General features: G+C 35.4%; 1 protein-coding gene across 1 annotated transcript in view; it reads right to left on the bottom strand.

Annotated features, from left to right (window-relative positions):
• The window catches only part of LOC150081566 (long-chain-fatty-acid--CoA ligase 5-like), a 70313-nt gene that overhangs the window by 9111 nt on the left and 39613 nt on the right, over nucleotides 1-21589 (bottom strand). Inside the window, exons 9-16 of the mRNA XM_090379407.1 lie at nucleotides 20697-20770; nucleotides 18360-18431; nucleotides 13771-13905; nucleotides 12289-12371; nucleotides 11003-11153; nucleotides 10482-10551; nucleotides 3874-3962; nucleotides 2637-2753 (exon numbers count right to left, since the gene is read on the bottom strand). Of these exons, the coding sequence (XP_090235533.1) occupies nucleotides 2637-2753; nucleotides 3874-3962; nucleotides 10482-10551; nucleotides 11003-11153; nucleotides 12289-12371; nucleotides 13771-13905; nucleotides 18360-18431; nucleotides 20697-20770 (791 nt within the window). The remainder of the gene's footprint in view (nucleotides 1-2636; nucleotides 2754-3873; nucleotides 3963-10481; nucleotides 10552-11002; nucleotides 11154-12288; nucleotides 12372-13770; nucleotides 13906-18359; nucleotides 18432-20696; nucleotides 20771-21589) is intronic.

The following is a 21589-nucleotide window of genomic DNA, read 5'->3' as shown; positions in this document are numbered from 1 at the left end:
TTTACCTGAAAAGGCTGTCTTATTTACAGACAATTCACCCTATCATTCCATACAGTTAAACAAATCTCCCAACCCATCATTCAGAACGCAGGAAATAATGAATTGGCTTTCCTGGAATAATATTGCTTTCAGTGATTATCTTACAAAAAGTGAAGTTTTAGTTTTGCCAAAACGCTATTCTCAAAATAAAATATATAAATTTGATTTCATGATTGAAGAAAAAGAAGATTCCTAATTTTAAGGTTGCCGTCGTACCACTGCGATGTTAATGCCATTGAATATCTATGGGCAGATTGAAAAAAAATATATTAGAAATTTAAATGTTAGTGAGGATATATCCGTGGATAGATAAGTTAAAATTAATTATTCGTGGACGACTTCGATCGGCAAAGAAACTTGGAAAAAATATTGTGCTCGTGTATCGAATTTGGAAGAAGAATATTGGAGAAAGGATGCTGTGATGGAAGAGCTGCGTGACCCCCTCATAATACCAATTGACGACACTGATGAAGATATCAGTTATGTTTCGGACGAAACAACGAATTTGAACTTACTAGTCCTGATGATGAAGTGAATGAATAGAAAATATGGAAGTCAGTTGGTTGATGCCGTTCAAGGTACTTTTATTATTTCTATTTATGAGGAATTTCATTTCAATAAAATTTCAATTCAATGTTCTACTTATGAGAAATTCAATAGTAATCAAATGTCTACTTAATACCGAATCAGTAACATATTCAATCATTCATAAATCCGGTTTTGTGAACAGCGTTTAAAATATTCGCACGTTTAACCAACTAACCTTTTTTTAAGCAAATCGACCACGACCACTTGGACATGCACAAATGAGTTCAGGGACACATTTCGCTCGGTGGGATAGTACCTTCGTAAATAAAACGATCTGATTGCTGATCATTAGAAAGAAAGAGAGAATACTGTTAACAACCAGGTGGCCCTTGCCTATCAAAGGTATTGTCACTAAGTCGTTTAAACCTGACATATACTGTACAGAAATGGGTTTTTCTCTGTATGTCATATTTAAAAACAGGACATGTTTAATCTCTTCGAAAAATCCCAATCTTGCCCAATCTACCGATAAATTCCTCAACAAATCCTAATTGTCTTACCACCACTTAGCTCCTAGAAATGAACACGATTTAACTGCAAATAAATATTTAAAATCTTTCAACAATTTGCCAAAAATCTTTAACAGATGGCGGCAGTATCCAACCGGTTTCCCTATCAGGATATCTGCCTTATTCAATCCAATATTTCATGATCTAGTTACCTGCTTCTGACAGAACATATCATTGATTAATGTTCATGAATTTACTCTGCTTCGTACAGTATCTGTCATCGTTGACTATATATGTAGTCCTACTTCATGTTATTATAGCATCAACCCGACCGAGTTTTACCCTGTGTTTACCGAGCTCGGCTTGGCCAAATCCACCTGAAATTTCATTACGCAACAGCGACCACACGATTACAACCCTCCTGATTATATCTGTAAGATCCAAATCATACAGAAATTTGATATTATGCTTATCTATTATGTTTTTAATTGCTTTGGGAAGAAAGGATATATAAAGTGGTAGAAAAAAGGTTAAGACTTGGTTTAAACAGTGATGTTATTGGGGAACGTTTAGCTCATCTATCATCAGCCATGTTTCCGAGCTAGAAGTTAATGCAAAAGCTGAGAAACAGGCAAGTCAGATAGAGTCCTGGCTTCTACTACTGCCATGGTAATTTCCTTCAGTATTAACAGAGAACTGTAGGACTAGTTGAAGAGCTATATGGCAGACATCACCTAGAAAGAGACTTCACCACACTCCGTGGAATGAATCCGCACAAGGAAACCTCACCGTGAAAGAGAAGGAATGCAAGTCCTCTGAACTGTGTTGTATATTGGAAAGAGTGCCTAGATAAAGTTGTAGATTATTTTAGAGTAACATTGAAGTTGAGGAAATTACGAGAAATATAAGGAAATGTTTAATATTGAGTTGGTTTATTGGTTGAAATTGTAAATAAAATTTTTGATCTTGCTAAATTGAGAGAGAGTGAGTGTGTGTCGATATTGTTAATTGAGACAAATTGATGGAAATGATAGCTAGCATGATTTAACGGATTAAATGAGAAAATGGAATAGATTAAATGTAAATGAATACCAGTTATACAAAATTACTTGTAAGTAGTTTTGTATAATGAATGACTTTGTTTTATAACATTTGTGTTATTGCTCATGAGCAACTGACAATTCGCATATATATCATACAGGAAAATCCCTCAGCTCCTGGAAATTGTGATATTTTAAGGCAGTCAGGTAGCTTGTGGACCTTAGTGCTTGTGGGGAGCTGTTGTACTAAAATAATAACAATTGCCACTGACTGCAATACTAAGGTACAGGGGGAAATAAGAAAATAAACAAAAGAGAAAACACCTCTACCGCATTGCAATGTGGGTACTAATTTCAATCGGACAAATATCTGATCGAAATTAGTGCGTGTAAAATTACGTACAGTAACGTCTTCTTTTTCCTTCTTATTTACTATTTTAAATTATTTATGAAAAAGTAGTGTCTTACCTTAGCTTTGTCTACCAATTGAAATGCCTTAAGGTATCTTGTTTTCACTTACCGGTAACCATTTTCCAATGTCTCCCGTGTGATGCCATTCGTTTTTGTCTATGCATTCTTGGCTAGCCTTGGGGTTTTTGTAATATCCAAGAAAGACATTTGGACCCCTCACACAGATCTGTTAGAAATAAACGTATTAATACCACCTATTTTGGGTCCAATGATCTTGATATATATCCAATTGTCGTAAAAATGCTTATGAATTGGATATTTATCAATAAAGTTTTATGTTATCAAAATTAATGGATTGTATATTGCTATGGGAGGCGGCCTCCGTAGCCGAGTGGTCAGGTGCGGGAGTGCAGTAGCTCTTTGAGTAGACAGGGGTTCAAGCCCCTGACTGCTAAATACCATCTACCTGCCAGCCCGCAATGGACTAGCGTGGCAGATTATGGTTCATTTCCCTCAATATGAATCGTTGAGGAGGCTTTCATCCTGCAGTGGATTGATAATGAAATTATCAATTTCAGTTTACCTTTTTTGATGTCATAAGGTTCCACATTTGTTCATTTATTTTTTATAACTTTAGATATTACTTTCTTAGTAAGGATTATCCTAAAGGATTCTTTGTTATAATTTATTTCCGTTATTTATTTGATTATTTTATTTCCTTATGATATTATACTGCTATGGTAATTGAGATTTTTATATTTATTTATTAACTTATAAACAGTTTGATTTACTGGCAACTTAAATCAGAAATAAAAGTATTAAACAATTATAATACACATCCTTAATGTACACATTCTACCACATTTTTTTTTTTTCATTTTGAGAAAACTATTTTATGCAGCTTCTTTTTTTTTAAATATCTGAATAAACTGCGGGCCTACCCTGAGAGGATAAAATCAAATAAATATTAATTAAAAATATATAAAAAACGCCTTTTTCTAAGATTTACTAAGATCCTTCTCATCAGTTGTCCTGTATTATTTTTATCCGGAAAATTATTCCCTTTTTTTTTTTTTTTTTTCCCGGGTGTATTTTTTCGCCCACCAGTGACATTTATTCTTAAACCATGGCATGGTACAGCCTCCTTGTACACTGTGTGTCATTGAGAGTAATGGAAAATAAGCTGTGACTTCAACTGGCCTTGGTCATTATCGTTCACGAAATTATTATTATTTTTAATTTTTCAGACGGTGCGTGCAGGTAGGGATCTACTCTGGTTTTTAACTAGTGTCCTCATTCACGGATTAAAATTTAAGTCAGAGAGGAATACAGAGCACACTACTTACCTCTCCAACGTCGTCCTTTGAGAAGTAACCCATTTCAGGAACATCTACGAGTTTCACATGATTGCAAACTAATGGCGGTCCCACGTGACCTGCAACGGAACCAAAATATCACCCATCCAGTTTAGTATAATCACTAAATGCATAACTAAAAGCACAAGGCGTGTGATATTAATTTTTGATGCATGCATATTATATTTAGGCAACTGGATGAATTGAATAACTAGCGACCAAAAAGTGTACTGTGAAAACAAAACTTAGTTGCATTCGCATTAAGACAGTCTATGCTTGTGCTTTTACCCGAAAGTAAAGCTGGATACAGTAAATGAATGACTAAGCAAGAATGAACAACTTACAGACTGAACTTTCTACCACATGAATTCAAAGCAAACTATGATTTCTTACAAAGGCTTTTTTAAAATTACAATGCGACATTTTTCTTATTCTCACTTACCGGAGTCCCTTCTATCGCGTAAGCTTTAAGTAATTCAAAGGCCCGTCTACTACCTGCAGTGCGTTAACTCAAGAGACCATTTTGAGGGTTACTGAAGTTGTCTGTGTCTGCGTCCTTAATTTATGATTTGTTTGGATTTTGAAATTTCTTCATACCTGTCAAGTATTCCGACCTAACCCCTCCCGCTTTAATCGGTAGTCATTCTTTAAATAAGTCACATGACTTACTTTTATGACTATTAGCACTTGAAGTTTATTTATTAACGAAGAACAGGTCTTGTTCGCAAATGTATCAAACCAAAGATATCCACAATATGTTGCCCTCCATGTACAAACTGTTAGGAAACGCTTCGGGGTCCCTTCTCTGTAGGGACTTCAGTGTCTGATTAGGTTCAACGTCTGTTCACCGCATAAAATTATAAAATAGCTATTACAAACAAGAAGACCGCCAAAACGAAACATGGAATGGGCTCACAGACACCACTGCACGATCCTGCATACCGTAAAAGAAAGGTTAGGTAACAGGAGTAATGTATCATTAGACATTGACATTTCTACCACAGCCTTTCAAAACAGAATAAACACGAGAGCAGTTCACAAAATTAAATAAGCGGGAAAACAAAACGAACAGCCCAAACAACTTAACGCCAAAAATAAAAAAAATATCCTGCAGTTACCAGTAGTGGAGTTCGAAGACCTCAGCAGCTGTGTCAATGCACTTGGACAATTATATTGTTTGTTTTTAAAATTTGTCGAAACATCGACTCCACCCCCTAAATATGCAACTCCAGAAGTCAGCACTAATCAGCTCATTAATCCTTGACACGATGTGCTTGTGTTTCATTGACTTAGCTCCTACCAGTCAAACAGCATTTTGCATGATTACATTTAGATGGATAGCGATTTTGACAATGAAGGAAGTTTGCTCTCTTAGCATTACAATTAGGATAATAAAAAACTACGCCCCAGCGAAGAAGGGGAATGGACATGATATAGATAATTAAACTGTATTTACGTTGCTATCAATACTACGAGCCAACCAATTATACACACCACATGCCGTCTGATAGGCAACCTTCCAAGCCAATGAAAGGCAAGGACATCTACGCGTTTTAAGATTAGTTTGTTGAGTCGCCGATTTTCCTGTTGCAATTTTCTTTTATATACAATCTTCTATTATAGATTATAAGATATTTATTGCACTACATTTATGGTATTTTATCGTTTATGTGGATTTCAAAGTTATGTAATTTATGATCAGAAATTTGTGTGAAGCCAGCAATGCGCATTTAATTTATTTATTTTCCTCTCCATCATCTGTTACCAGTAATAATCAAGAAAAAACATTCAGAAAGTATCTTGCCTTTGACAATCTTTAACTTTCTTAGGTTGGAGTTAATTTCCGCTCAGCAGTTATTTACGAACTTCACTGTCCAGTCCAATTTATTTCTTGGAGTACAAAATCCTGATAATGTAATTTTCTTTTACAGCCAAATTCGCATTCAGAATAACCTGTTTAGGTTATTAGTTTGCATGCATAATGACTTGATTATCTGGCTAGACAGAGTGTTGGTTAAAGAACGAGACGTTTCAACTAAGCCTGGATGAACCAATTTGACTTTTTTTTTTTTTTTTTTTTTAATTTTTAGGCCATTCACCAATTCATAAAGCTCTTATTGCCGTATGTCCGACGCGGAATCAACACAATTCGACTCACAGAAAATAAATTTTCATGATATTTTGGATTTGGATCTCTTAGAAATATTTGTCGAGCCTTATCAGTTAAAATCAGTCCAATAAAAATACGTCTTTTTCTATTCCTAAATCCCTGTAGTAAAGATGACTTAAGAAAAAAAAGCAAAGTATATTTCCGAAGTTCAAAACTTAATCCTTAAGGTCAAATCTTCAGGCTGACGTCAAATATTCAACGCATGTTTTGTTGCAACCTCGAAAAGTTTTAGTCGAAGTTGCGATTCTGTAGCCACTCAGTTCCCACTGCAGAGACATCGTTATCAATTTGGAACAGCAACTCCAAATCTTCTCAAAATTTCACATTATTTAAAATGTTCTTCAGACCTTGTACCAAATTTTCTCATTTTGTCAGAGCATCCGTGTGCTCTTATCAAGTACTGTACTGTTATATAAATCTCATCTCACGTCTACCCATAATTTGAACATCATACGTTGAAGTTTTGGTGAAAACTTCTTAAGTACAATATAGAAGATTTTAACCCGAGAGTTACGTTAATTGATAAACATTACTTACTTCTAAGTAAGTAAGCACCTTCTAGTGGCTTAGAGGGGAACAGGTATTCTGTGTGTTATCAGACACTGTCTAAAACACTGATGGATCCAATATCTTTCTATTACCGAAGATTTAGGAGAAGTCCGGTTGGCCTGCCTCCCTAAAATCCACTCATGCACACCTTCTCGATGGTAAGCCCTGTTACATCACTTAGGTGGCAACGAACGTGTAGAGTGGTTCTCTTCAAGATGCTGGGTCAGCGTGAAAAGGAAAAGACCAAACCCTCCAGCATATTGACAGCACAACGAAACAAATGGCCCTCAGTCCCCAGCGGCTTTCACTCCCCCCTCTTACGGCAGCGAGAGGATCAGAGTGGAAGCAGAGGGTGCTAAGAATCTTTGGGTACGACCAGGCTGCCATGCACGGAAACTGAACTTGGCCTGTTACAACGTAAGATCGCTCCTCGGTGAAGACAGGATATTAGAGCTGGAAAAGGAATTAGAAAATGTGAATTGGAATATCGTCGGTTTGGCTGAAACAAGAAGCAGAAATGAATCACTTATAAGTTTATCAGGTGAAAATCTGCTGTACACCAATGGAAACAGTGAAAGGAGTGAAGGTGGAGTTGGTTTTCTTGTCCATAAAGACATAAAAAACAACATTTTGGAATTCAAAAGTACATCACCAAAGGTGTCAAGAATAATACTCAAGATTTCTAAGAGGTACAAGCTAAAGGTCATAATGATTTATGCACCAAGATCGAGCCATGATGATGAAGAGGTTGAAGAAATGTACACCGAAATTGAGAGTCTTCTAGATCAGCAGAAAACCCACTACACTATCATTATGGGCGACTTCAATGCTAAGGTTGGAAAAAGACAGAACAGCGAAGAAAGGGAAACTATAGGAAATTTGGAATTAGTGAAAGAAATTAAAGAGGTGAAAGACTTGTGGAATTTGCAGAATATCAAGGATTGTGAGTAATGAACACATTTTTCAAGAAAAGGGTGAACAGAAAGTGGACATGGAAAAGTTCAAATGGATTAACAACTAATGAAATCGACTTCATCCGCACTAACAGAAGATATATTGTGAATGATGTTACCGTCCTGAATAAGGTAAATGTTGGAAGTGATCACAGAATGGTAAGATGTACACTTGATGTAGGAAAGGAAAAAAACTGACTCGAGTAAATAATACAAAGGTCTTTGAGATAACAGAAGAGGAGAAAAAGCAGTATGTACTGGAACTTAAGAACAAGTTTGAGCTTCTGCTGACTGCTCAGGTCCAAGAGATCGACGAGGAATATTACACTTTCTGAAAGTGATAAAGCCCAAGAAACCTAAAGATAAAAAGAAATCCAAAGAAGAAAAAATTAGTCAAGAAACACTTGTCATGATGAACCGAAGGCGACAAATGAAGAGCAAGAAAAACACTGACAAGGAGAAAATTGAATATACTGAGTTATGCAAAGCCATTAGAAAGAGACTCAGAGAGGACATAAGAAGATTTAACACAAAGTATTACAACCATTAAGGGAAAACAAAGGATTTAAATAAGTAGCCAATAGCAGTAATACAGAAAGACAAATAATACTGAAACTGAAGAATTGCAATGGTGCACTTATGAATAGCAGAGAAGGCATAATTCAAATAGCAGAAGACTACTATAGGGAATTATACAAAGAGCGAGGGAATGATGCCAGCAGTGGGGAAGATGGACCGAAAATTAGCAACACATACGACATGCCTGATATTCTTCCTGATGACGTAGAACATGCATTGAAGAAAATGAAGCATCAGAAGCCCCAGGGGAAGATGAAGTTACTGTAGTTGTTAATTGGGAGGAAGAGACATAACACAAAAACTGGCAAGGATCTTCACAAAGTGCATTAGAAAAGGTGTGACGCCTAAGCAGTGGAATAATGCAATCATAGTTTTGCTGCATAAGAAAGGAGATAAATCAGAAATTGGAAATTATAGACCAATTAGCTTGTTATCCCATATCTACAAGTTGTTCACAAGGGTCATTACTAACAGATTAGAAAGAATACTTGATGAGAATCAACCGAAAGAGCAAGCTGGCTTTAGGACAGGATTCTCAACTATGGATCACGTTCATGTAATATCACAGCTAATGGAGAAAGCAAATGAATATAAAACACCATTATGCCTGGCATTTGTGGATTATGAAAAGGCATTTGACTCCATACAACATAAGGCAATGTTTCGGGCACTGGAAAGACAAGGCATAGATACTCCATATATTATGATTTTGAAGAAAATATATGAGAGTGCTACATCCTTTATTAGACTAGACAAAGACGGTAGCAAATTTAAAATCGAGAAAGGAGTTCGACAAGGAGACACAATATCTCCGAAGCTGTTTACTGCTGCCCTTGAGGAAGCTTTCAGAAGATTAGACTGGTCGCAGAAAGGAGTCAATGTGAACGGAGAGTACTTAAACCATTTACGATTTGCAGATGACATTGTGGTCATAAGCCACGATCCCAAAGAATTAGAGGAAAATCTTAATCATTTATGCACAGTTAGTAAGGATTTTGGACTAAAGATGAATATGGCTAAAACAAAAGTAATGATGAACAAGTATGCCACGGAAAGGGAAATAATGATTGAAGGAGCAGTAATTGAAAAGGTGGAGTCATATACTTATCTGGGACAAGTTATTAGCTGTAATAATGATAAATGGCTGGAAGTCAAGAGAAGAATAAATTTTGGATGGATAGCATTCAGCAAATATAGTCACATACTGAAGAGCAATATCCCAGTTTGTCTGAAACGTAAAATAATGAATCAATGTGTACTCCCCACCATGACTTATGAAAGTGAAACTTGCCCACTCACCAAAGGGCGCCTCCGTAGCCAGGTGGGAAGGAGCAGCGGTGCGTAGCACACGCTTCTTGATTAGACCGGGGTTCGAGCCCGTCACCACCAAATACGGAAGATGCGGAAAGGTCAGGAAATGACCACCGCATCTCCCGGAGCAATATGGCCTTAGTTGCTAATGCTCCTAAAAACCAAATAACAAACAAACAATAACAAACAAGCCCACTCACCAAAAGAATGGAAGAGAAGCTGAGAACTACACAGCGAAGAATGGAACGAATTATATTGAGAATCAGACTGTTAGATAAGAAGAGAAACATGAACCAATGTATACTTCCCACCATAATTTATGGAAGTGAAACTTGAGCACTAATCAAAAGAATGGAAGAGAAGCTGAGAACTACACAGCGAAGAATGGATCGAACTATATTAGGAATCAGACTGTTAGATAAGAAGAGAAACACATGGATTAGGCAGCAAACTCAAATAAAGGACATTCTTATCAAAACTAAACAACTAAAATGGTCTTGGGCAGGACACATAGCTCGAAGACATGATGACAGATGGACTAAGAAAATAACAGAATGGTATCCAAGAGGAGCTAGAAGAAAACCTGGAAGACAACGGCGGAGATGGATAGATGAAATTCATGAGTTTGTGGATAGTAAATGGATGGCCATTGCACAAAACAGAAGGAACTGGAAAGTTTCTGGAGAGGCCTTCATCCTGCAGTGGATTGAAAATGGCTGATGATGACTTCTAAATTTGGAAGTAACTTATGAAGGTAACATTACTGAGAAGTTAGCTATCAGGGTAATGTGATTACAGTACTTTTATTTATTATTTTTTTTTAATGCGAGTTTCACATATATCAAAGAAATAAAAGTTTGAAGTTCTCGGGCCATTAAAATGAAGGATTGTCCAAATGATTTTGACCAATTACAACTCATTATTCTGATTTGTTTTTTTTTTAACTGCATTAATATAAATAAGATTATTCCGGTGCGAAGTAATATGTAACGATGTTAATTAATAGCCTTTATATAATATTGTTTCAAACTACTTACCTCCATCATAATCATTTGGAATTGTCATGGTAGCTCCCAAAATCTCCGTTTGCCCGTAGGCTTCAAATATCTAAAAGAATAGAAATACATCAGAAATAATTGCAGAATTGTTTGGTGTCTCTTATTCTTACTGTAATTATATTTCAGCTAACTTCGCATTAGAATGTTGATTATGACAAGTAACTAATGCAGCACAGAGCGAAACGGAAGACAAATAAAATAAATGACAAGTTTAATGTTAAATTGTAAAACACAATATGTTAAATACATACAGTACAAAGAGCTTTCGGTTATTGTGGTAATTGTCCCACCGCCAAATTTCATTATAGCTCAGAATATTTACGAACGTTTCACTTGTTAATTGAAGTTGACGTTTTGTTAAATTAATGAACTTTAAAATCACTCGTGTCCACTCTATTAGCCGAGATACATTTCGAGTCCTCGAACACTGAACAAAATGTCACCGTTTGCTTACACTAACAAACCACTTGTCAATGAAGAGAGAAAGTTTACTCACGTACATGGGTTCCTAGAGCACAGCGATAAAATCTCATCACGTCTTTGGAGATAGGAGCCGATGTCGTCAATACCACTTCTAAATTTCCACCTAGACTTTTCTTTAACTTAGAGAACATCAGCTTGTCCCATATTGTATTATTAGCTATAATTCCTCTAGAAATGAGTAAAGGAATGTTTAAAGAAAGTAATCACTAAACACTGTATCTACACACACACACACACACTGTCCAAAATGGTAATGAAACTCATCTCAATAGAAAGTTGGATAATCGATTTAACAGATAGCTGTTTAGACCCGCTCTGACAGATTCCAAGTGTCAGCAGGTGGAAGTAGTTTGTATTATACCACCACCACGACTGCATGCGTTTAAAATCTGGCGAGTTAATTTTTTCTTAGTTGTGGTTTTTTGCTACCCCTATCCCCTTTATTAAAGTTCATTTTTACTGTAAATGAGTGTGTCCTTATTGGAATAGCGTATAAATTTCTCTCAAGGTTAAAGATGACTCAACCATATCAACATAACTGTTGCTATATAATTACACGGCATTATCATTGAATTGTGTTGAACAGGAAGATCAGGTTTAAATTCGCATAACCATTTCTCTATTCCATGAACCTCTAATGCAAAAGATCAGAATAAACACTTCTTTCAAGGAAGTTGCAGTGCTTGGCAACAAATTATTATTATTAGCCGTATTTAATGTACTGGTAATTTAATAAAAATTAAATTATAGGCAAATTCAGCGGTAACGATGAGTTAGCAGTTTAAAAAGGTGGGCCATATGCCAATTTACCGATCAGTAATGTAGTTTACTGAGAAGTAACTAACTGAAAACGCTTTGAACAATTCATTTAAACGTTAGTGATATCAACTAAATATAATATTCATATTAATGAGGCAATTTACTTCAAGAATTAAATTTCACAAAATTATTTCTCGGTAAACTAACATTTGGCCTACCCTGTATACATCATTTGCTATAATTAGTTTTTTTTTTTTTTAAATTATCGTAATATAATTTTTCTAAGTAATAGATGTGCTTAGTCATACGGATATTAAGTTTGGTCAAAGATCCAATGTACGTAATTATTTCTGTCTTTGGTTAAAGGACACACAGATAATAAACTGTTTATTATCTGTGGCCTTGTTTAAATAGTTAACTAGGAAAATGCGTACACTGGTATCTGTGCATAAGCAGATAAATACAAAAATAAATCAATAAATAAATAAAAATAAAATACGGCCGTTTTTCGAACCACTGAGATAATAATTCTCATACTGGATACCTCTTCAGCATTTTCTGTTTACTGTTCAATGCTTGGGTAAGAAGCCACTTTTTGATAAAACTGCCCTTAACTCCATCCATAACCTAAAAATAGTTAATCAGTATATTAGAAAATCAGATTAATCAGTATTTTCACAAATTAATTCAGATTCTATTACTGAAGAACACAAACAAGCAAACGTTCCATTAACAGCTTAAAAATGCCTAATATCACAAAAAGTTCATCTAATCTGCGAACGGTAAGATTTAAGATGGTACCGATGGTAAGATAATTGGGAATGCTTTATAAATGTTATGATTGCACATTTAGTACAGTTATTAAAAAATATGCGCGCTCATAAACAGTCATTTTACTTTACCCGGAATATACCGGTTTCTGTGATATTTGTGATCCATGTGGAACCCGAATGTTGTGAAGATTGGTTATAATGGTCAAAAATAAGATTCCAGTTTAACGTTTAGGGGTTAGTTTACTTAATCAGTATATTCTCTTCCCGATTAAATCTGCGTTTTCATTTATGTCACTTCGTTCAATTTTTTTGTGTGAAGGATAAAGTTATAGTGAGAAATATACTGAGTGATCACTGAATTATGACCACCACCTACCTAATACTTCGTAGGTCCTCCTTTTGCCTTCAGTACAACAGCCATCCGATGTGGCATTGATTCAACAAGATGTCGGAAACGTTCGGGAGGTATGGCCAACCAAGCTATGTGTGTAATGCGGTCAGCAATGGAGGTGATTGGGGTATCCAGACGCCTGAAATTCAACCACTAAGCGTACTCAACGGACGGAGACTTCCATAGAAACTACGGCGTCTCTCGAACGCTCCACCAGTTCAGCCGTTTGGGAAGTCGACGCACCAGCTCGTCCAGCACCCACAATCTGTACTTCATCAAAGTCCGATAAATCCTTCCTTTTAACCATCACGCTCGAAATTTTACTATCTACTGAACTACTGACACCTTATCTATGCTACGTAGGTCGACTAACTCCGCACTCTCGAACTTCACGTGGTCGCATTCAGTTTTCATAGGGGTGGTCATAATTCAGTGATCACTCAATGTATAATGTTTAAGTCTGGATTTGATCACGTATATTGTAGTAACAAAATGCCCACGAAACACTTATCCATTATACAGTTGGTTCAACTGTTATTGCTGTACTTGTGTCCAGATTTACAATGTCAGTTAGTCATTTGCGGACGCGTAGCAATTACTTAATTTTATTTAAAAATTAGCTCATTAAATTTTTATAAATATAGTGAACTCGATTTCTGGTTGAGATATTTTATAATGATATATGATTAAACCTTTTAGGTACAAAGTTCGAGGATAAACATAACGTGAACAAACATATATTCAATAACTCTTTTGAGTGGATAAAAAGGTCTGAAGAGAAGAAAAAAAGATTCATGACTTATTTATGAAGTCGGTTAAGTGGCTCTGAATTAATCAGTCATTTCTCCATTTTCAAACTTACTTTTGCATAAATTTTGTTCATTAATCTTGGGACAAGAGGTAAAACAGTTGGTTTGAGTACGCTAATATCTTCAAATAAACGCTGGATATCTCCGCTGTAAAATCCAATCCTCCTTGTGTAGTACAAGCTGCCTAACTGTAGGAAGAAGCGAAGAGAAAAAAAAATATAAACTGGAATGAAAACGAACACAATTACATACAAAATTCTAACTGGTGATATTTAAACAAAATAATTAGCCTAATTTAAGCCAGTATTTTTCGTTGTCTGCAATTTAATATAATGCTCACATTCATTGTTACAACGGCATTAACATTTCGATGAAGTAACAAATGAGCATTGTTTTCCTTTTCTAGATAGGGGATGAAAAACATCATTAACGACTTCGACAATAGTAACTACAATCCAGCATTTATTTCTGTTTTAAAAATACATGCATATTTTTAATTTTTTTTATATGAATGTCAGATGAACTAATGCGGCTCGTGGCAGAGAAGAAAAATGCGCGGGTGCATACAAATTAGCAGGTGACACAGAAGCCTATGGCAGATATAAGCTAGCTAAGCAAAACAGCAAGGACTTCTTTACTTATATAAACTCTAAAAGAAAGGAGATGAACCAGATCTGTCCGCTTGATGTTGGTGGTTCGACTGTTGATGATCCTGCTGAGATAGTTCACAATGTGAATGAGTATTTTGCATTTACATTCATACATGAGGAATTTTGTAAGGAAGTGGAGGACAGAAGTTTACTGAACTCTAACAGGGAGCTAAATGATTTTCTAATAATGATGGAGAGCAAAGTGGAGGAGAAATTGTTGAAATTAAACATAAAAAAGGCACGTGAGATGGATTGGATCTATCCAGTTATACTGAAGGCAGTGAGGGAAGTTAGCAAACCAGTAGCCATAATTATGAGAGCATCCATAGATTCAAGCGAGGTCCTCATGGACTGGAGATGTGCAAATGTATCACCGATTCACACAGCGGTTTCAAAAGGTGACAAATAACTATAGACCTGTTAGTTTAACTTGTTTTGGGGAAAATAATGGAGTCACTGGTTAAAGATTCATTGCAGAATCATCTAGACAAGACTGCAGTAATAGTTAAGACACAGCATGGGTTTGTTAAGGGGAAGTGTTGTCTGATCAATTTGATTGGATACTACGATGTAGTCACAAAGGAATACAATGGAAAGAATATTTTTGATATCATATACCTGGATTTCAGGAAAGCTTTTGACACTGTTGCGCATGGAAGACTACTGTACAAATTGGAGCAGAATGGTATTAAGGGTAAGTTGCTACAATGGATAAAAGGATGGTTGATTGGGAGAAGACAGAGGGTGGTAATCAATGGGTGCTGTTCTTCGTGGACTAATGTTATTAGTGGAGTCCCACAGGGTTCGGTGTTGGGTCCACTGTTTTGTATATTTATCAATGATATTGATGAAGGTATATCAGGCTTAATGTCCAAGTTTGCAGATGATCCAAGGATTGGCAGGGTTGTTAATGATAGCAAAGACGGTATGCTACTGCAACAGGATCTAAAAAAACTTAGGTAGATGGGCTGAGAAGTGGCAAATGAAGTTTAATATTGAGAAATTCAAAATACTCCATATGGTTAGCAGTAACCCAAGAGAAACATACCAACTGTGTGGAACTACACTCAGGGAGGTTGGAGAATGAAAAAGACCTGGGGGTAATTGTGCAGTCGGATATGAAGTTTTCTGAGCAGTGCAGACAGGCTGTCAAAGCAGGTCATGGGGTTTTCTCAATGATATATAGTAATTTTGCTAGCAGTGACAAGGTGATTATACCTTTCTATGAGGCAATGGTCAGGTCTCATTTTAAGAGGGATGTAGAGTTGCTAGAACGAGCGCAGAAAGATTGATGAGAGGAACAAAGGGGTTTCTTACCAGGAGAGCTTAAATTCTGTATGTTTCAGGTGTACAAGGCCTTGAATGGTTTAAGCAGGCTCAATGCTGATGCGATACTTCCATTTGCGCAGATTAAGAACCTAAGGGTGCATAGATTCAAATTGAGGACAGACAGTTGTAGAATAGATGTGCAGAAGTTTTCCTTTAGCCAGCGGGTAGTTGATTGCTGGAACAGACTTCCATCTGTCGTTGTAGAAGTTGATAGCTTAAATAAATTTAAGGTTGAAATAGATAAGCGTTTGGAGTTTTTTTTTTTTTTTTCTTTTTTGCTGATGCTCTATAAGCTTGCGTTCTTGCATCATATGCCTTAACTAATGCTAATGCTGTAACCTTCTTTACTCGTAATATACTTGTTATAATTTTGTACCGATTAACGACTATTTTTTTCTAAAATACGCCTCTTTACATTTTCATTATTTTTATATAATTTAGTTTTAAATAAAGAATGCTTAGAACGTTATGCCTACAAGTCGCGCTATATTTTAAGTCCTGTAAGTATTTATCCCTTTAAATTGCGTTGAATACAATAAGTACCGGGTGGTTATATAACCACCCGGTATATTGTTCTATATATGATAATTTCCTTTTGTTATTCGGTGCTATTTTTAAAACAAATCAGGGCAAATCGTGAACTTATATTACATAAGGTCTGTATTACATCGGAGATCTGGAGCAACCCTATGAACACAATTCAGATGCTTCAAGTAATGATAATGTCTCCTATAAAACTAATTTTGTTCTATCTGAAATAATTCCTATTTGCGGAAGCTGAAAGAAATATAGGGCGACAGCTGAAAACTTAAGTTGTAAGTCTTCTGTCGTAGTTTAACTCAACCTTTTGAACTCTCAAGAACTTTTGTAGTTGAGCTATCGAATAACACAGCAACAAATAGGCACGAAGGAAAGAAAGAAAAATATTATAATTTAACCACTTTACCCATATATGCTTGTCACTATCAGACGAAAAAAATAAAATAAAATAAACGCGATTGTGAATTTTTATAATTCAACAAAATATGGCATGGATGTTAATCAGATGAAATGAAATACTCGTATTCTGTCAAAGCAAGTTCTGGACAGCTATTACCAGTTTATATAATACATTGGACTATCTGCTATAAACTCATGGATTCTTTATTGAAAAAATTAAGAACTCAAATATTTCTTGAATAAATCTATTTTCCAAATGGTTGAAGAACTGACAGAACTTTCATAATGCTAACCAAAGAGATGTTCCATCAATATCACACACAAGAACCGGTAGAAATAACGACAGTAACAAATACGTAAATACAAAAATTAAAAACAGCTTCTAAATGCACATGTTTGCTGGAATTTGCAGAAGTAACAATCCATGAGTGAGATCGGAACTAAGAATTTCAACAGAGAAGTTGATGTCATTGATTGTAACTGTTTGGTGAAGAAGGCAGTGAATAGCTTAGTCATAACGCAGATCTTGCCTTTGTCTCTGTTTAAAGGTATTAAATGAAACAGTTTAATGACAACAGGTAGGTCCAGATGGAACGTACATAGATAATAGATGAAAGAAGTTCGGATTATCGTCGAGCTTATTAATACTATTGAATAGCAGCGTCGAATAGTAAGGTCGGCTTCATTAGCGTAGCTACCCTTTTTCGGACCCGGAGTCAAAGAACATGTTCGGGCCCCTACTTAATTAATGAAAATTGCAAAAACAAGAGACAGCCAAAGACGCCGGGCCCCTAAAGGGCCCGGAGGCAATTGCCTTGCCTGCCTACATGGTAGCTACGCCACTGGTCGGCTTATATTCATCTGATGTGAAAGTAATTGCAGAGATTGCTCGAATGATTAAGTAAGGTGTTTCTTGCTCTATCTCATAAAGCTCAATCAAAAAAATTCACATTGGATGATATATCTTCCTATATGTTTCAAATCAGGAGTCAAGTAGAGATGAGAGTATTATCTCATCTCGTAATAATACTGGATATCTAAAATCTTTAAACTATATTTCCTTTCTTGTAGCACTGTTATATTACCATGCGACATATGACTGTGGAATTTGAATGGCTTACTGAGACCACTGGTTTGGAGTCCAATTAACTAGATTGTTTGGAACTAATGAGTGATTAAAGTGATCAGGGGCACCTTTGATTATGATAGCTTAACATCGTCAGCAAACGCTACAGTTTTGACTTGGAGTACTGATGGTGATCCCCAGATGATGTTTGATAAAGATATTAAAGCGGAGACTGAGAAGGAGGCATTGAAGTAACCCATTTCATGGAGAGAACGTTTGTGATTTGGCAGTTCTATTACTCAGCATATCCTATTGGGTACTTGATTTGGCTCTTTAGAATATTGAAAAGGCTATCGTGTTGGAGTTCTGGAAGGATGTCATGGGAACAGCACTGAAACATATGTGATGTGAGTAAAAATTGTTTACTTTATCCTTTGTCAACGGAAGGAGCAACATTATCCCCTAAGATTTCTCTGTCCAAAGTTAATAAAAGATGGTTCCAGCAACACAGTATTTCAAATCATTTTTAATCAAATTTTTCGTAATTTGCAATAATTCCTTATAAGGATCTGGGCTAAATGTTATCTGTAATTACATTAAAACAAACAAATAAAAGTTAACTTTAAATTAGGTTGACCTTAAACAGGTTGTTACTTACCATGTTCATTATTTCATACATGTGAGCTGCCGGTAGATACGAGAGAATGGTCCCGTTCTTAGCCGTTGCTGGCTGGTAATGCAAAAAATATTAATGCAATAATACAGTTAACGCACTATACTAAAATTAGTATTTTTAACTGTTATATTGCTATTATTATTGTTTTATATTTTTAGGTCAGAAAACATGCTGTGATCCAACCAGATACCTGTATATTTTGACACACGTATGCATGGTTTGATAATTAACTGACTATTTTAAAATTAATTATTGCACAGTTTCTTAATCAATTTTGGATAAGCAAAGTGGAAGTTATTCAGTATTCACTTAAGTTTTTTAGTCAAGAACATTCATATGCGCTTCCAATGTATCTAAAGGGAACTTTTGCCAAAAAAAAAAAAAAAGTGGGATGAAAAGTACCTCTTTGGTTCTAAATAATGAGTTTAATCTGCCTTTTCATTGTACTGAAAAGATTCTTCGTACATGAATGACTGAGATAAAATTCCTTTCTTTTTTTACCTATGTAAAAAGTGCATCCCATATTCGATAAAATATCGCAAGTATAATTGATCAGAATTAGATAGCATTAATCAGAGTTGTAATGCTCTGATTTCAAAATCGTTTTGAATATTTTCCTTAGATTCTTTTTAATGTTTTAATTGCGTTAAATTGATTTTTAATAATTTTTTACTCTAATGTAAGCTTTTCGATTTTTTGTTTTAATTTCTGGAGAGTTCATACAGAAATGTTCTACGTACTATATTGAGGTAAACTCCTCTTATTATTTTACAAATTGATAAGAATGAATCGGAAATAACAATTTGCATAAACAAGAGCAGAGGAGTTCTTTAACTGAAGTACAAGGTAGAGGTAATTTACATTAAAAAGAAGAAACAGAAGTGAATTATACTTAGAAATATACCTCTTCAAGATAAAAAGATAATCATTAATGAGAACGCAATGATATATTTTTGAAATAAATAGGAGCCAGCTGAAGGGAGAAATGTTTCTAAAGCCATGTGGTTGAAGCTAGAAAGGAAGCCAGCACATACGAATGTGACCGAATCAAAAACAGCACGTTTGGTATAAATAACATTAACCTGTCAACCCTGTTCAGCTTCATGCAGATAAAGTGCCAGAAACTGAATCTGCTACTCTTGACCGAACCATGGGCTTAAACGACGTCTGTCATTTTAAGAGCTTTTGTAGTCATTACTCCGAAGTATTCCCCAAAGTTGAAAGCAGGAAGAAGGGCGCATCAAATCAATGACCTCGTGATCTATAAAGGGTAGCATCATCAACCGCTATTTTTTATGCTTTTCGTTGGAAGAAATGGAACAACATTTTATTAATTATGCTCCATGAACAGTGGATAACCAAAAATAATCGTTTTTCTCACGAGCATGTTTTCCGAGCTATACTTCGTTCTCAGTCCACTTCTTCAGCTTAATTGCCATTATTTAAAACTGATATTTGGTTTTTATTTAGACAAAAACCAATTAAAATAAAATATAGTAGTTATTTAAAAAAAGCAACTCTAAAAATTTGAATTACTCGCGGTGTATCGAGAATACTTTGGATGGAAATATTCACACACATTCTTGTGTTTTTATCATCAGAAAGTACCACACAGGAATGTGTGGTACTCTCTGATGATGGGAACTTTTGAATGATCTTTTCGAGCAGCATTATACTCCGATGAGTGATTAAAAACTTAACCGTCTCAACGAATATAAGACTGGGTTGGAACAACTCGACATGTAAATTAAAAGATTATTGTACAAGGAAATACTTTGAAAGACGTTCCATGGGATCAATGACATCGTTCCCTATGGGAAGTACTTCACTTGTTGTCGTCGGGCAGTTGTTGATGAAGGAAAGTACCGACCATATAAAATTTAACAATATAAGCTGGAAAATCCCGAAAATATTCATGGAAAACGATTGACGCAAAGACGCAATACCTTGTGGCCTTCGTGGCTGAAATTAACTGGGGATTACAGCTTTTTATTTTTACAGTCTGTGTTTTTCCCTATAAAATGAATAATTTATTCATTCGGGTAAACGAAAAATTATTTGGAATACATCACTGTTTAAATAAATCGTGGAAACAAATTTTAGAACATATAAATTTTGCTTTAGAGAATAAATACGACTTACGAGAGTTATACCAAAAGTGATTTTATTCAATCTCAAAAAATACATTTCTTAGATTGCAGGGGGAATGGAATCACTTTTGGGATCACACACACAAAGTAGTTTTCAAGGGATAATTGGTGAATGTGATTAAAATAAGAATACTTTATGACTTTTCAAGGTAATTCAGAGAAAACCCACCTTTAGGGCAGATTCTAGTGTTGCTAGGCAGGCGATAATATTCCTGTGAGAAATCATGGCTCCCTTGGGATTTCCTTAAAAATAAAAAAAAAAAGTTTAGAATATTAGTGCTTATTCTTTGTCATTATCAAATAAGTTCACAAAACATTCGCTCGATTACACACTTAGTCGGAAAGTTCCCGGATATAAATAAGTGCCAATCAAATCATTAGTCTGTCATATAATTATCACAACTGAAAAAAGTTTTCTTTAAATTCTTGCGATATGTAATTTTTTTTCTGAATAAAATTTTTCATTTTTCATGGACGTGAGTTTGAAAATAAAATACAGCATTCAGAATAGGCGGATTCTATTTATTTCATTTCTTAGGGTCAGGGATTAATGGGTCAGTCACTAAACTGACTCCCTTCTTTTTTAGGACTTTGTGATACTGTTTCTAAAGATGCTATAAAACACTAAGCAATTTTGATCACCTCAAAATGATCTCAATTCCTCCATCCAAAATTAAGCAAAGCCGAATTATAGTTTTTAGCTGTTTTGAAAATTTATGTATTGTTTCTCTTTTTAAAGAAGCTAACTGCTGGTCTCATGTCATCCTAAAAGAAATACAAGGACTGTGTAGGAAATGGAAACACAAGTAACCCATCTGTATACGAGTGGAGTTTGCGAACGTGCAAGCTGACATCGTGAGAGAGGTCAAAATATGAGATAGGGCATTTTTTGTAATGCATCTCTGAATGAATTCAAACTTAATCAGCGAGGAATGAGGTGTGCTCGACCTTATATGCAGGTATCATTCCAACGCTAGATGATGAACTCATAGCGAGTCGATTTCGATCTGCTACTAATGATTAAATGATTCAGGTCTAAGAAAGTGAAAACTGCCTTCGCCC

The sequence above is a fragment of the Mastigoproctus giganteus genome, chromosome 8, assembly GCF_048544385.1.
Source record: "Mastigoproctus giganteus isolate SK-2022 chromosome 8, ASM4854438v1, whole genome shotgun sequence".
In the NCBI taxonomy this organism is placed as follows: Eukaryota; Metazoa; Arthropoda; class Arachnida; order Uropygi; family Thelyphonidae; genus Mastigoproctus; species Mastigoproctus giganteus.
The sequence above is the reverse complement of the archived record's forward strand: the minus strand, read 5'-3'. Positions and strand labels throughout refer to the sequence as shown.